Below are 17,035 nucleotides of genomic sequence, written 5' to 3'. Positions count from 1 at the left end.
TTTAGGGTTATATTTTGTATTGGAATTTTACAGAACTTGAATAGAAATAATGACTCAGACCAGAGCAGTAAAGCAAAAGGCTCAAACTAATGGAAGTGCTGTGGCTGAGGGGAAAACTGTAGTCGTCCTCTGAATCACAGTCTATTGAAATGCACTGCTTTTTTGATGTTTGTGGAGCAATCAGGAATGGGACATGATATTGCTAAGGGGAATGCCTTTGTGGTGCGCAATGTAAGGAGTGTGAGGAATAAGTATAAATGGGCCTGTTGTACTGGGATCCATGGTACAACGAAATAAGATAAGTGTAAATCCAGTAAATATCTTTAATTATGAATACTTTGGAGCTTTCGAGACAATCGTGTCTCTTCTTCAACAGAATTTAAATTTAACGGATACAGTTATGCGTGAAGTGATGCGTGTGAAGGCACATTATTCAGTCATTAAACTGGCATTCATTGTTGCTGCCGGGACATGCGCAGTTCTTCTCCAGCGCTTGTCGAGGTATAAAACGGTTGTCTCCAAGATGGGGTGCAGTCTCATGTCCTTGCAGCGGTTCATGGCTCTCGAATTGCTCAATATATTGAGTGACTCCAACCATAGGCGGTGGCGGAAGTGCCTGGAGTGGTCTATTATTTCGTAGTTTCATTTGGGATTGAGGTCGTGGTGGGTAGCCCAGAAGTGCTCTGCGATTACGGACTGGTCGGTCTCAGCAAGGCGGATTGCTCTGTCGTGTTCCGCAAGGTGGTCTCGAAGAAGTCTCTCCTAAGTAGCAGCTGTCACAGTCTCTACAGGTTATGCGGTATATTACACTGCTGCGTAAGAGAGGGGTGACAGGGGTCTTTACACTGGAGACTAGAGAACGAGGCTTCTACAGGGTAACTGTAAGCATTTGATGTGGTATTCCCTGAGGATTTTAGAGATCCGGCATGACACGCCTGGATAGTAGGGAACGTAGGCGGTAAGTATATTGTCCTCGGTTGGTGGTCTCGAGTGGACTGTGAGCTCTTGTGCTTGCAATAGGCACTTGTCTAGTACATGTGTTGGGTAGCCACAACTGATTAAGTCTGTCCTCACACAAGAAATCTCGCTGTGTCTAGCTGCATCTGTGCTGGAATGGCTCCAAGCTCTGGAGAATTGAGTGCGGGCAGTGCTGTTGAGATGACTGGGGGCATGGCCGGATGTGTAGTTTGTGAATTGCCTGCACCACATAGGGTACCCCCGTAGCCAGGTGGGAAGGAGCAGCAGTGACTAGCACACACTTCTTGATTAGACTGGGGTTCGAGCCCATCACCACCAAATACGGAGAATGCGGAAAGGTCAGGGAATGACCGCCGCATATCCCGGAGCAATATGGCCTTAGTTGCTAATGCTCCTAAAAACCAAACAACAACAACAACAGCACCACATAGGCTTACGGGTGTGGGTCCACACGTTTTACTAGGACATCCAGGAACGGGAGTGATCCGTTACCTCTAACTCTAGAGTGAACTGGATGAACCCAGACAGGGAATTGAGATATTCTAGTAGTGTTGTTTCAGAGCCACATGGGATGATGGTGAAGATGTCATCAGCATATCTGTACCATGTTGTAATAGGTACAGGTGGGTTCAGGAATATCTGTTCTTCTAATTCTTCCATGGCGATGTTGGCTACTACGGAACTAACAGGGACGCCCATAGCAGTGCCATGTACTTGTTGGTATACGGAATCCTCGAAAGAGAAGATGCTGCTTGACAAGCACAGGTTGAGGGCGGTACAGATGTCGTCAGTAGACAGTGATGTTCTGTTTGGAAGGTTTAAGTCATTATCAAGGAACTTTTTGGTGCAGTGCACGGCCTGCTGGACAGGGATTGAATAAATTTGCGAATAAATTTGCTGAATAAATTTGCCGCTCTTATTAACGGTGTGCGTGGTATTTCCTACAAGAGGTGAGAGAAGACGTGCACTATTAGTTAGTTATTTGGGATATGCGGTGGTCATACCCTGACCTTTCCGCATCCTCTGTATTTGGTGGTGACGGGCTCGAACCCCGGTCTAATCAAGAAGCATGTGCTACGCACTGCTGCTCCTTCCCACCTGGCTATGGAGGCGCCACAACGTGCACTATACTTGGACAGTTCATACTTAGGTCCATTGCAGCAGGACACTATGGGTCTGAGAGGAACACCTGGCTTATGGATTTTTGGTAATCCATAAAACTGTGGCAGTTGGCAGCCCGTGGCATGAAGGAGTCGCCGAGTTGGAGCGGAGATTTTCTTTTCTTTAAACCATGCATGGATAAGCTTATTGACGCATGATTCCAGATGTATTAAGACCTTAATGGGTGGATCTGTCACAGGTTCATAAATGCTGGGGTATAGTAGGAGGGCTAGGACTCTCTCTCTCTCTCAGTAGGCTGACCGGTCTAATACGACAGTCCGACGGCCTTTGTCAGCAGGGAGTACGATAGTGTTGTCCTTTCTTATAGAGGAAAGGGCGGCATGTTGACGGTGGTTAAGGTTTGAGTAGGTGGGCCGTGTGCTATGCAGGATGGCAGCTGTTCTGAAATGTATTTTATTAGCAGTTTCTTCAGGGAGGTTGGTAACACTTGCCTCTACTCCCATAGCGAGCTGTGTGATTGGTGGTTTCGATGGCACGACGGTGAACTTTATTTATTTTTTTTGTTGTTGTTGCCGCATCGGCTTCTGTGGCCATAATGCACCTCCCAAGGTTTTTGCAGTACTTTGATCCAAGCCCGAGGCGGGATTTGAACCCGTGACCTTTTGGTTGCTAGGTAGGCACTTTACCCACCTGGCTAGCCCGGTTGGCCGCAAACGTCTTGTCCACTTATATTAGTGGACAAGACATTGAGCTGCTCCATGGTTAGTTGTTTGCTGCTTAGGTTTAGGATGAAGAAAGTCATGTCAGTTGAATGGGTGTTCACTCTTGAGGAGTTGGTCTCGTTTACCTTGTTTGTTATTTGGAGCATTAGCAACTAAGGCCATATTGCTCCGGGATATGCAGTGGTCATTCCCTGACCTTTCCGCATCCTCTATATTTAGTAGTGACGGGCTCGAACCCCGATCTAATCAAGAAGTGTGTGCTACGCACTGCTGCTCCTTCCCACCTAGCTACGGAGGTGCCAGGAGTTGGTCTCTTTATCTAAATTAATAAATTTTTGTTGCTGCCACGAATGATAAATATCGGAGATGTGGTTAGCTCGGCAACAGATGGTATGTAAAAAGTTGGTAAATATGATAGGTGAGATCTTACTTTGTAGTTTTTGTAAGAGTCTGAATTTGTTGTAGCCAGCTCTCTTGATTTCATAGTGGAGATGGGTTATCCATAACTTCAAGGTCTACAAACTGAAGTTAAAGCAGGCCCAGTCCTGCGAGCGTTGCTTTATAGCAGAACCCTTTAGGGATGATGCAGTTGGTTTTGCATCTATGTGCAAAGCACAGATGTTGTCTGTTGCAGGCTATCAAATTGAAGGATTTCTGTAGCTGGACACAATCACTGTAAACGTTATGGCCATAAACAGAATGTATAAGTATAATGAGCCTGTTGTACTGGGATTCATGGTACAGTGAAATAAGATAAGTGTAAATCCAGTAAATATCTTTAATTATGAATACTTCGGAGCGTTCAAGACAATTGTGTCTCTTCTTCAACAGAGTTTAAACTTAACGGATACAGTTATGCATGCAGTGCTGCATGTGTTTCCTTTTTTAAGTGCTTATGACACACATTACATTGACCAGAGTTATACCAATCTGTGGTATTTGAGCTCGGAGGCTCTAATGTTGGATAATTTTCTTTATCCATGTCGGCTCCTTTTCGCCCTGGTTGATTGGCTTTTCCACCCAGGTTACCGGCCCTGCCACGGGAAGGCAGGTGCAGTGCCGTTTGTGGCCAAGCGTAGAAGTTAGTACGGTTAGTAAACTAATAAGAGTAAAGAAAAAGGTACTTTCCTTTTTTATACTTTTAAAAAGTAGAGCTAATTAACAGAAAGACATAATATGAAATAAAACAAGGAAAAACTCAGTCACTCTAGGAATCACAGTAGAAATAGCACAGAAGATCGCTTGGCCTCAAGATCTGCTTGGCTTTCGTTAGCCTTGTTAGTATTCTAGCTTGGTAACAGGGCTAATGGATTTCACTTATGAATGGACAAAATCTTATTCATAATCCTTGTCAGTTTTATATATATATATATAAAGTGATAGTAAAAAAAAAAAAAATATGAGAGAGTAGAGAGTGATAAAAGGTGGGGAAAAAAAAAAAAGAATAAAATAATTAATTACAAAACTGACAAAATAAGGATGTTGCGTTGCCACACAACTTACAAAACTGGCCTCTCATATAGAGTCAATGGCCAGAATTTCAAGCAATATAGCAACATTCCTGATATAAACCACAAGCCCAAGCATAAACAAAAATAAAATTGTTACCAAAATAAAAAAATAATAATAAAAAAACAAGAACTGAAAAATTTTTTTTTTTTTTTTTCCGAAAATGACTTGTGTTACAATTGATATTATGAAGACAAGAAATTTAAAACTGGAATAGACAACAGAAATTTCTAGAAACATAACTTGGTCTAATCCAAGTAAAAGTACAGAGATTTGAAAACAGTAATAAGTAATAAGCCTTAAAAGGGTGCAAGAGACTTGAGATAAGCAACAGCTTGCAGAAAAAGTGAAATATAAAACTAAACAACAGTGGCACCTGGAAATAAATTTAAAATCAGAATCTAGAAATTTTTAAGAGTAAAAAAACATCTAAAAGAAGGGGGAAAATAACTTATACAGTAGAAACACAGGAGGAAAAGGTGGTAACAACGGTGCACAGGACAAAACAAAACCAAATTTGAATAACACAACCCAATGAGATACAAATATTAAGTTATATGACAGCAGCACCTAGTGATAATTTTTCAAAACTAAAAATAACTAAACTAGAAAAATAAATAAATAAAATGCATTGCATAGAGACATCATATAAATGTAGTCAAACTATTAAATGTATGCTATAAATATATATACATGATATACAAACCTAGAATAAAAAATGCAAAATAAGGTAATAAAATGAGATATAAGCAGATATAAGGTGGAGCAAATAGATAGAATAGGACAAAGTGTGTACGTATCATGTATCTGAAAAACTTTTTTGAAAAAAAAGTTACAAATTAAGCAAAAAAAAGTGGGAAATTTAGACTAGTACCAGGCAGTAATGTGGAAGTCCAAACTGTGCAAAAAATCACAATGAGATACAGAATGCAAACCACACACACATATATACAGTAAACCCTCAATTTAAGTTAATGCTAAAAGTCCGTTAAATCGAATGTAACCTGGGGGGAACATTTTTTATTGTTCTTAATGTAAAAAAAAAAAAAAAAAAAAAATCTTTAATACAATATGCAGTACTGTACAATACAAAATTATGTTGCGATTTGGCCTTTGATTTACAGATATCAGAAAGTGTTTTTTTTTACACCGTAAATTTCACAAACATGTGCTACTGAGACACCTTGTTCTAATTTCTCAATTAGCTCTAATTTCTGTGCCACATTTAAGTTCACACACTTTATTTTAACTTCTCTATCACTTGATGCCATTTTAAATTACAAAATTATTTAATAAATAAAGTCACAATTCAGAAATCACAGAAACACTCTGTATACAACCTGACCGCACGATAGGTTGAGGCAGACTGAGACTGAAACAAAGCGAGTTGGTAGACCTACAGTTTAGTGTCCCGAGTCACGTTCACAGTCACGAGTCACAGCTATTTGAACACGTTTTCAGAAAGAATAAAAAACAATTTCCTGAATTTGATTATAAAAATAAAAGTAGGTAATTATCAAAACAATAATGGAAATAGGTACCGTATTTCTCCATGTATAAGATGCTCCCATGTATAAGACGCACCTTAATTTTGGGGCCCGAAATTTGAAAAAAAATGTATTACATAAAGTTATTTGAACTCAAGTTTTATTCATCATAAAATTCATACTTCTCATCACTGTCAAAACTCCCATCCATTAGCTTGTCCTCATCTGTGTCTGATGAAGAATCACTGTCTTCATATATTGCCTTGTCCTCAGTTCCATCTATGGCATTTAAAATGCCACACTTCTGAAATGACTTGACAACAATCTCAATCTTGATATTATCCCAGGATCTTTTCACCCAGGTACAAACTTCTCCTATAGTTGGTTTCTTCACTCTTCCTGCTGGTGTCAAATTGTCCCCAGAAGACTTCATCCATTGGTTCCATTCATCTCTCATGGCAGCTTTGAAGGGTTTGTTAATGCTGACATCAAGTGGTTGGAGCTGGGATGTCAAGTCTCCAGGTATGACGGCAAGTTTTGTTTTTTGCTCTGCAGCAATTTTCTTTGTATTTTTTGTTATGTGTGCCCTGAACTGATCAAGCACTAATAGGGCAGGTTTGCGTAAGAGCCCACCTGGTCTCCTGCTCCAAACTTTCTCAAACCAGATCTTCATCCCATCCTGATCCATCCAACCCTTGTCGTGAACGTGGACAATCACTCCTCGAGGAATGTCTTCTTTTGGCATTGTTTTGCGTTTGAAAATCAGCATAGGAGGCAGCTTGGTTCCGTCAGCACAAGCTAAAATAACTGTATAATGGCACTTTTCATGTCCACTTGTCTTCACAGTTACAGTTTTCACCCCCTTCTTATCAATAGTTCTGTTACTTGGGACATCAAATTGAAGGGGGGCTTCGTCCATATTTGCAATCTGTCCCAACTCAAACTGATGTGTCTTCCGACATTGAATGACAAAACGATGAAATTCAAAGACCTTCTGCTCATAGCTTTCAGGCATCTTTTGGGCAAGTCTGGTGCGTGTACGCATGCTTAGTCCATTCCGTTTCATGAACCTGAAGCACCAATTGTGTCCTCCTTTGAAATCAGTAACTTCTTTTTCATCAGCAATTCTTCAAAGATGCTGAACCATCTTTGTGGACACAGGAATTCCAGTTGCCCTTTGCTGCTCTTCAATCCATATCTTCAATTCCCTCTCTAAATCAGGCTATTTTGCTGACTTGCCTCTCATGGCCTTCTTCTGCCGTGGCGTTTTCAGTAGGGTTTCTTCCCGTAGCCAGTCTCTGATTGTTTTCTGAGTTGGAGGAGGACCAAACTTACATTCAGCAGCATGATTTCCATTCACTTTTGCAAACTGGATCACTTTTAACTTGAATTCAGCACTGTACGAAAATCTTTTCTGAGCCATTGGGCAGAACGTGGCAAAACGTAACCTAACATACTGGTAACAAATGCGAAACAATGAGCGCAAAAAAGCAGGAAATGCAAGTAAAAAAATCTACAACTACTGTATAAGACGCACCCAGTTTTTAGACCCCAAATTTTTTGAAAAAGGGTGCGTCTTATACATGGGGAAATACGGTAATTATTATTAATTTTTAATTAATAATAACACTGAAGTTTTGTATAACCTAAAAAAAAAAAATAATGGTCGAGATTAATATGTACATTACTGTATTATTATTTGTCCGGTCCATTAAATCCGAAATCTGTTATATCGGGGTCCATTAAATCAAGGGTTTACTGTAATAAAAAAAAAATAATGAGAAATCTGTAGTAAGTTAATGGATTTTAAAAAATATTTTTTATGGTTATTATATTAAGAGCTTTAGGAATATAATTTAAATAAGATAAAGGAAACAAATCGCCAATAAGTTTAGAAAATTTTTTAAGGTTGGAAATAGCAATAATGCAGTTATTACATATGGTAGAGATCATTGAGAAGTAATGACATTAGAGTAGACACTATTAGAAAATACTGGAAAACCAATGGGAAAAATTAACAACTTCAAAGTTGAAAGAGTCTCTTTTATTTTAAAGGTCAACTGAAATATGTTCATTAACAACACTAATGTATGTTAAGGTCCAAATAATTAGTGGTATTATTACAGGAATTTGTTTTTTCTAGAGTAAGTTCATGAGGAAAAAAATGGCAAAAACCCTAATAAAGTTTGGATTATTGATTATGCAAAGGCCATCAATATACCTAAATAACAGAATATTTTGAGGAAGTGAAATTTCGGACCCGTAAAGATATAAATTTACAGGAATAGAAGAAGAAGGGCTACCCACGGAAGTACCCTTGATCTGATGAAATACCATCAAAAAGATTGTTATTAGAGACACAAAGATTGATCAAGTTGTTCCAAAAAGTGATGTTACAATTAATGATTATATTTATAGAAAATTTCTAAGAGAACTGTTTTTAAATTAGCCAGGCTTATACTAGTAAAGAGACTATGGAAATCCAAAGTTTGAATATTTTGTAATTTACTGTATTAGATTTTAATGTTTCTAAGACAGGTATTAAGAATAATTTTGTTGTTAAGTAAAACACCCAAGATAGGGTTAAGTAACTGTTCTAATGTAATTCCAGGAAGATGAACATAACTATTTTTACAAGTAATATCTGAATTTGACAAGTGTTTTATGAAACATTAGAATGAAATAAACAAAAGGAAATTTAAAATTAATTAATATTTAGTTTTAATTTCTTATTTAAAGCTAATAAATTTTTAGTGATAATGTTAGAGGTTTCTGTCTTTACTGAAAAAAGACCCTCCATGAGAAGAGGCTGTGCAAGCGAGGCTGAATCGCGAAATTATAGTGATTTCGAAATTAGATATGATGTTTATTAGAAAAACTTTCAAGCATAAATGCAAGTAAGGCTCCTGAAGTTGATGACATATACCCAGTAATTTTGAGGGTGGCAGCCGGAGATTGTATTGAACCATTGAGATTAATTATGAGGGCATCTCTGGACTCAGGAGAGAGTCTTTTGGATTGGAGAAGTGGCAATATATCACCAATACATAAAGGCAGTTCTAAGAATGAAGTTGGTAACTACAGACCAGTAGTTACCAACTAGTGGTAGGGAAAATCTGGCTTTAGTGGTAGGGAAAATCTTAAGAGTGCAATCCAGGACATTTAGATAGAATGGCATTCTGAATCACACACAATACGGTTTTGTTAAGGGAAAATCATGCTTAACTAACTTAGTAGCTATTCTAACATGGATACTCATGAGCTGGATGTAGGGAAAAATTTCAACATAGTTTATTTGGATTTTAGCAAGGCTAAAATCACAAGGGTCTAAATCCCTCATGAGAGGTTATTGTATAAGTCAGAACAGGTTAGGATTACTAAGATGGATTGCTGGGTGGCTTTTCAAGGCAGATGGCAGAGAGTTGGGATTAATGGATATTCTACCGATTGGCATAACCAGGGGCTCACATCTGGTGAGTATGGACTTAGCCCACCCAGGGTCCTGAGCTGGATATCATCATTCTTCTTTTTCTTGGTGATTCTCTCTCTCTCTCTCTCTCAGGGTAATTTGAAATTTTTTTTTTTTGGCTGGTGCAGCATAAGCCTCAGGCTTCCTTGCACCATATGGCTAATAATAATATGAATAAAAGCAAGCAATGGTACACCCCAAGGATTGGTTCTTGGACCATTGTTGTTTCTGATTTTCATAAAATGACATCAACAATGGCACAGAAGGCTTGATGTCAAAATTTGCAGACTACATAAAGATTAGTAGAGTAGTTAATGATCAGTGCCAAGCAGTGCTTCTTCATGATAACTTGAATAGGTAGAAGGATCAGAAAAGTGGCAGCTATGTTTTAATGAAGCAAAATGCAAGGTCTTACACTTAAGGAACTGCAACCCCAAAATAAATTATACACTTGGTAGGGTTGAATTAAAAAGAGTATAGGAATAATGGGATCTCGGAGTTATGATACGGGCAGATATGAAATTTTCTGAGAAGTGTAAACAGGCAGCAAGGAAAGCCCATGGTGTTCTATCGATGATTTATCGAACATTATCCTGTAGAGATGTGGAGGTCATGATGCCACTGTATAAGGCAACTGTAAGACCATATTTGGAATGCTGTGTTCATGTATATTTCCTCATCTGAAAAAAGACATTGAGCTTCTTGAAAGGGTCCAAAGACGGACAACTTGAATGGTGAGGTCAGCAGAAGGAAGACCATATGAGGAAAAACTGATTATGTGGGCCACAGAGCTTGGCAACCAGGTACCTCAGAGGGGACCCAATTGAGGTTTAAGGCTCTGAGAGGGATTGGTAAAATGATTGAAGGTAGAATCTCACTGTTATAAAGAATTCCAGAACTAGGGGTCATAAATTCAAATTACAGGGCTTGAGGTTTAGATTGGATTGTAGGAGGTTTTCTTTTAGCTAGCAAGTCATTGATTGCTGGAACAAGTTGCCCTCACAGGTAGTTTGAGGCTGACAGTTTGAATAAATTCATTCTACTGGATATTTTCAGTGTGAGGAGGGAAGCATATAATTTGTATTTTCTTATCTGCTTGGTTGGGTTTTTTTTGCCAATGCTGCAAAAGCCTGTGGCTTTCTTGCACTATATGGCGAATACTATTACTATTTACCATTATCTAACAGCTTGCAAAATCCTAATTTTTATCTGTGATTGGTAAAGCTATCTGCTTTTTAGGAGCCATACCAATAAACATACATTCTAACCAGTGAAATGAACTTATAGCCGGCGTTCATTTCATTATCGCAATGCAAGAAAAGAGCGTGGGAAATCTTGAAATAATTTCTCACAGTCAGGCTGAAAGCTTATCAATTACTTCCAATATACTTGAAGCATTGTCATTTTTAAATGCAAATATTGTAATAAAAAAGGAAAAATTCAGATTAAGATGTAGAAATTTATGGTCGTTATAGAGAAATCCCTTTATTTGCAATGTTGTTATACCGAATGTAAAATAGCATTAGGTTAATGAAAAATTGGCCAGGACCAACCACATAGGACATTATAATGTGTTAGGATGTTAAAAAGAGGGTCACTATAAACAGCTTCAACTGTTTTCAATAATAAAGAGAAAGTGGAAGGACATGCTGTATGAAATAATGAAATTATTGGATATGGCATATATACACAGCAAGAATATACTCAGCTCCTTGACAATGTCCCCCCCCCCCCAGGCTGTCTCATGTTGAGAGAACTGCCATTAGCAGTTCTAGAGTCCAGCATCAGGTCAGGTACTCAAGGTTACCTGCAATGTGGGTCAGTTTTCAGGTAATTTTCTGTTTGCTCATTACTGATTTCATTAAATTTGCTCATTACTGAGCATGCTCAGTACAACCAACACACACACACACACACGCACCTCCACCAGGTTGTATCATGTCCAGTTAAAAGAAATTTTGCAAAGAGAATGGAGCAGAGCACATTATAAATAGTAGTTCTCTTGTGAATTTGGTGATATTACTTGTATTACTTGAATATCATCACCAAAAGAATAAAATCGATCATTCATTAAAACTCAGAATACACAGGAGAACTGCCATTGGCAGTTCTAGAGTCCTGCATCAGGCCGGTACCCATGATGTTACCTGCAATGTGGATCGGTTCTCAGGTAATTTTCTGTTTGCAGATCGGGTGCCGCTCCAGTTTTTATATATAAGTCATTGCCACAGGACATCAAAAGACCACATTAAAAGTTTCAACAGAAAGAAAAAGATGAAAGTAAGATGATTTATTTGATATGAACAATTCAAGCAATGAAAATGTTGATATCCACCTGATGAAATCCAAAATTAAATTACAATGAAATTTCTAATACCAGTTTCTGATGAAGATTTAAGTTGAATTGGGTGGAAAAAAGAATTTTTTCCAAATCTTGCAGCCATGGCTCATTTCATTCCTGCAGGCCATGTACCCAGCGAGAGAGAGAGAGATTTTATTGCAGATGGATTTCTAATCCAAGAAAGAAAAAGAAGAAGAAAAATACAGTTGAGCCCAGAAACTGTTGAAGAATAACAATTGAAACTGTTGAAGAACAATAACAGCGTCCACCCTACATCCAGTTACTAAAATTAAAATGTTATGAACATATGAGGGAGGTTGAAAATTTTTATCCAAATATATATCACAAAGGTTTTTATGAGAGACAATACTGACAATCTGTGCTGTAACTCTTCTTATGTGTTCACAGAAAATTTCAGGTTTGTAACGATATTCTTCTCTTTTACAGAGGGTGCTGAAGTGTGAAAGTTGAATGCAGATGTAACAAGCACCATACAGTCATTGAGTACCTTCATTTAAAGTGAATGTTGCCAAAATAAATTCAAGAAGACATGCAGCAAACAAACATATGTCCTTCATATGTTACGGTCAAAAACTGGATTGCAGAATTTAAGTATTGACAAAACAGTGTTGAAGATGCACCTCACAGATGAGGCCTGTTAACCGTGTCAACACCTGTAAATGTGGATGCCATCCATGACCTGATCATGCAAGACCAGAAAATAACATTGAAGCATATTGAAAACATTCAACATCTCCCATAAGTGAGCTGACAATATTGTGTTGAATATTTTAGGAATGAAGCTTTCTTCAAGGTGGGTAGCACTGAATGCAGATCATAAGCAGGAAGAGTGAAGTGCTATCATGAGACTGTGCAACATTTTGAAGAAAATGAAGCTCAGTTTTGGGGCAGTAGGTCACTATGGAGAAAACATGGGTGCACCACTTCATCTGAAACAAAAGAACAATCTAAAGGGCAGAAGTATTCCTCTTCTCTCCCCCCTAAAATGTTTTGAGTGCAGAATTCGGCTGGGAAAGTCATGGCATCCATCTTCTGGGATGCAGAAGGAATGATCACAGTCAATTTCCAGGAACAAGGTGCTACTATCAATGCAGAATATTATTCTAACCTACTGAGATGTTTCCACAAGGAATTGAAGCTCAATAGGCACAGAAAATTGGCCATAGAAGTCATCTTACCTCAAGCCAATGCACCAACACACACAGCATTTGCGACTCTGGCAACATTGCATGACTGTGGATTCACGCAATAACAGCATCCACCCTATTCACTGGATTTGGCACCATGAGACCATTTTCTATTTCCAAATCTCAAAAACGACTTAAAAGGACAGAAATTCGACAGTGACAATGCTGTGATTGATGCAGTCAACAACTGCATCAATCACAGCACAATCACTTTCATAACCCACTGAATTTTATTTCAGTGGGTTATGAAAACTAGTGGATCGGGCCGGAAAGTATGCTGACTTAAGGGGGAGAGGGGACTACATTGAAAAATAAATGTTTTTTTACAACCTTCCAGCATTCCTTCTATGAGGGGGCGAGAAGCTTTTCAACCTCCTCTTATACTTTCATTATATTTTCCTTATTTAATTTTATTTAAATAATTGTATTAGTAAAATAATAAGAGGAGTTTACCTCAATATAGTGCGTAGAACACTTCCTTATGATAACCTCCAGAAATTAAAATGGAAAAAACGAAAAAATTGACAACTTACCGGTACATTAGAGTAAGATATAAATAATTAAATAATCAATTTAACACAATTTAAAACAATTAAAAATCAAATTAATGCAATTAAAAGAATCTAACGAAAATATTCAAAACGATTTTCCTTCCTCAAGGAACTTCCTCATTCAAAACGATTTTCCTTCCTTGAGGAAGGAAAATCGTTTTGAATATTTTCGTTAGATTCTTTTAATTGCGTTAATTTGATTTTTAATTGTTTTAAATTGATTTGAATTGTGTTAAATTGATTATTTAATTATTTATATCTTACTCTAATGTACCGGTAAGTTGTTGATTTTTTCATTTTTTCCGTTTTAATTTCTTGAGGTTATCATAAGTGTTCTACGCACTATATTGAGGTAAACTCTTCTTATTATTTTACTAATATTATTATCAACATAGAACATATTGAGTAGTACAGCTCTGATTCATACTATCTAATTAAATTATTGTGTATTATTTTTCAATAAAAATATCAATAAAAACTGTTGATGATTGATTTTTGCATTATTATTCATTCAACAAAATTTAAGGAATTTTTTTTTAATGTATCTTTTTTGTTTTGCAGATAGAAATTCTGAGGGTCGGGTTCAGGTGTGGTTCCAAGTACTGCAAGTGCAGATTGGGCACAGTGGGCCCATGTAGGACTCTAGGCAGTTCTCACCCCAGGCAAAGCATTCCCATGTAACTTTTGTTGTGTGTTTAACCAGAAGTTTTCTTCCCTACACATATTGGCTGCTCATTTAGGCTCAATACATTATTTTCCATTTAACACAAAATTACTAATTGAGCTCACTCACCACCTGATGAGGGTCCAGTAACACTAAAACGACAATAGTGCCTTAAGAGTTTTAATGAATGATGGATTTGTTTCTTTGGGTGATGTTATTCAATTAAGAATGACATTACTAATTTTAGGTAAACTTGTGTATAACAAAATCATTTCTAAAATTAGCATAAGCCCAAGCCTTTCACCCTCAATGGGAAGAAATGCACTTCCCCAAGACTGTTAGACAGAAAATAGACAAGTATTTATTTTTTAATTATTTTAACATTTATATTTTCAGTTATTTTCTAAACAAAAAAAAAAAGTGGCTGCATTATAAATGTTTTGATAATTATTTTTGAAATCTTATAAAAAAGTAACTGCTACAGTGATCAATACAGTATTTCATTTTTATAATGTTTATATTATATTTGATGAGCGAGGAGAAAAAACTGATGAGAAATATTTACTTCAAACCACACTATACTGCTTCAAATAGAACTCCAAAAAGCCACTCACTAAAGGATAGAATTTTTTTTAATGCAAACACTACTAACAAATGTGAATGTGAAAATTTATTTTTCGAATTTCTACTGTGCTGCTGACCTACAAGAGAATTACTTTTATAGCCTGTAATCATATAGCTACTAAAATTAATTTAAGAGTTTATGGAACAAAACAAAAAAAAAAAAAAAAAAAAAAATCTATTTTAATAGAGTAAAACAGCACTATACCTCATATTCATTTGAAGGACCAGGTCCCAAAGCTAGTGTCCTCAAATTTGTAGTAAATCCCCCAATGTATTCATGCCTGTGCAAATATAAATGTCTTTACTACTAGTGTGACAGAAAAGAAAATGTTGGAAAGAAGAATGAAGAAATACATCAGGTATTTATTATTATTGTATGTATATATCAGAATACTTGAAACTTTTAGCTTGCTTTTATTGCAAGAAGAAAGCTTTCTAAATTTCCCAAATTGATGAAAACAATTTGGGAAAAACATACTTTTCACAATTTGTTTATTTAAATTACATTCTCATATGCCTGAAGTTTCTGCACAAAACTTACTCAAATTTTAAACTTTTGAAATCACCTGGCTTCTCTCATATTGTGGAAATATATTCATCATTTGGTTCAGATTTTCCACTGATGATGTGTCATTCGGAATCAAAACTGCTGTATGGCTAATGGCACACATTTCAAATAAATAGCACCATATTTCTCATCAGGATTCAGCACTTCTATTTGAAGTGAAAACACAACAAGGATTTTTGGGGAGAAAAATTTAGAAAGGAAATACTAATCGGATACTCGATCAATATATATATATATATATATATATATCATTAAAACGAGGAAGCTCCCCTCCATTTAAGGAACCACTCAGAAAAATTTCTGGACAAGTTGAATAAAAGCTATAGGCATCCGAACATGGCTCATTATCGACCACGTGGTATTCCTGTTTGAGTTTACTAAGTCCTGTGATCGGAATAGACACTGGTTTAAATTGTATTTTATTCGAATGATTGTGATTACCGATGTTATCTCTATATGTGGGATATAGAGATAACATCGGTTATCTCTGTATTCACATATAGTTTGTTCTGTGCCCCCAAGATTATAACAATATAATCTTGTTAATCCGACATGTCCAAAATGCCAGCAGAAATTGCCTCTCAAATGGAAGACTGTGATGGACAATACACTGAGACCATCAATAATGATGACTCCAAAGAAGCTGTATATAATCAGAAGCCATCGCCCTCATCAAAGAAAAGAAACAAGATACGTGTGGTCCCAAACCATGAATGAGAGACCAGATCTCAGACTGACCCCAACAAGACCCAATCTGAGCTACAAACCCAAACAATAAAGCCAGTGGAAGAGGTTAGACTCCTTGATCCTACCCTGCTGAAAGGACCAGTCGCAGAACAAATCCTGTTACTCAGAACTGAGCTTGAAAAGTTGCTGAAGGAACAGAACAACCAAATTACTACATGGCTACAAGCAGATATTGTGTCCCTATGGACTAAGATGGAAACCATTCTCCTCAAGTCTCATATCTAGTCCGAAAAGGCCAATGCTAAACTGGAAGTGTTCCTTCAAGGTGGGGAAAATGAAATGCCACAATGCTCCCTGACCTATTCTGAAGCATTGAGGACAAATGACTCCCAGCCAGACAGCAGAGTCAAACCGCCACCGAGAAAGACGTTGCTCCCCAAACCACACTTAGTGGTGCTCAAGCCCACTACACTGGACACACATAAATCAAGTTAAGATGTCAAGAATGCTGTGATGGACTCTCTCACAGAAGACCTAAAGAGCACAAGAATAAAGTCCATCAGGAAAACCTGAAACACAGGAGTGATAATTGAAACTTGACCAGCGATGATGTTAAACGCATCTTAGAAAATGTCAAAATATGCACACTTCGATTGGTAGCTCAACCACCAAGGCAGAAGGGCCCATCCATCATGGTGTATGACCTGGAAAAGGACATAATATCAACCACCATTATAGAAGAGATTTACAGACGAAACCTGCAACAAGACCCACCAGAGGTTGACCCAGCAACAGCTGTACAGCCAAAATATCAGACAAAAAGCAGGAACAGTACCGCCATAAATTGAGTGATTGAACTAACCCTGGATGCTTGGAGAATCATAATGAGGCACCCCCGAATATAGATAAACTGGGGAACACGTTGCTACAGGGAGCATGTAGCAGTCCCAAAGTGCTTCTGCTGCTGCCAACACATACGTGTTCCCAAACTGTGACCTGTGGTCACTGCGGAGAGAAGGGACACAGTTTCAACTCCTGCCCAAACAAGGGTAAAAACCCAGTTTGTGTAAACTGCAGGGACCTGAAGATTCCACATGCACACTCC

General features: G+C 37.5%; 1 protein-coding gene across 1 annotated transcript in view; it reads right to left on the bottom strand.

Annotated features, from left to right (window-relative positions):
* Positions 1–17,035, bottom strand: part of LOC150076225 (copine-8-like) — a 324,722-nt gene that overhangs the window by 87,604 nt on the left and 220,083 nt on the right. Inside the window, exon 11 of the mRNA XM_090387972.1 lies at positions 14,881–14,956. Within this exon, the coding sequence (XP_090244098.1) occupies positions 14,881–14,956 (76 nt within the window). The remainder of the gene's footprint in view (positions 1–14,880; positions 14,957–17,035) is intronic.

This window comes from Mastigoproctus giganteus, chromosome 13 (genome assembly GCF_048544385.1).
Source record: "Mastigoproctus giganteus isolate SK-2022 chromosome 13, ASM4854438v1, whole genome shotgun sequence".
Lineage (NCBI taxonomy): Eukaryota > Metazoa > Arthropoda > Arachnida > Uropygi > Thelyphonidae > Mastigoproctus > Mastigoproctus giganteus.
The sequence above is the reverse complement of the archived record's forward strand: the minus strand, read 5'-3'. Positions and strand labels throughout refer to the sequence as shown.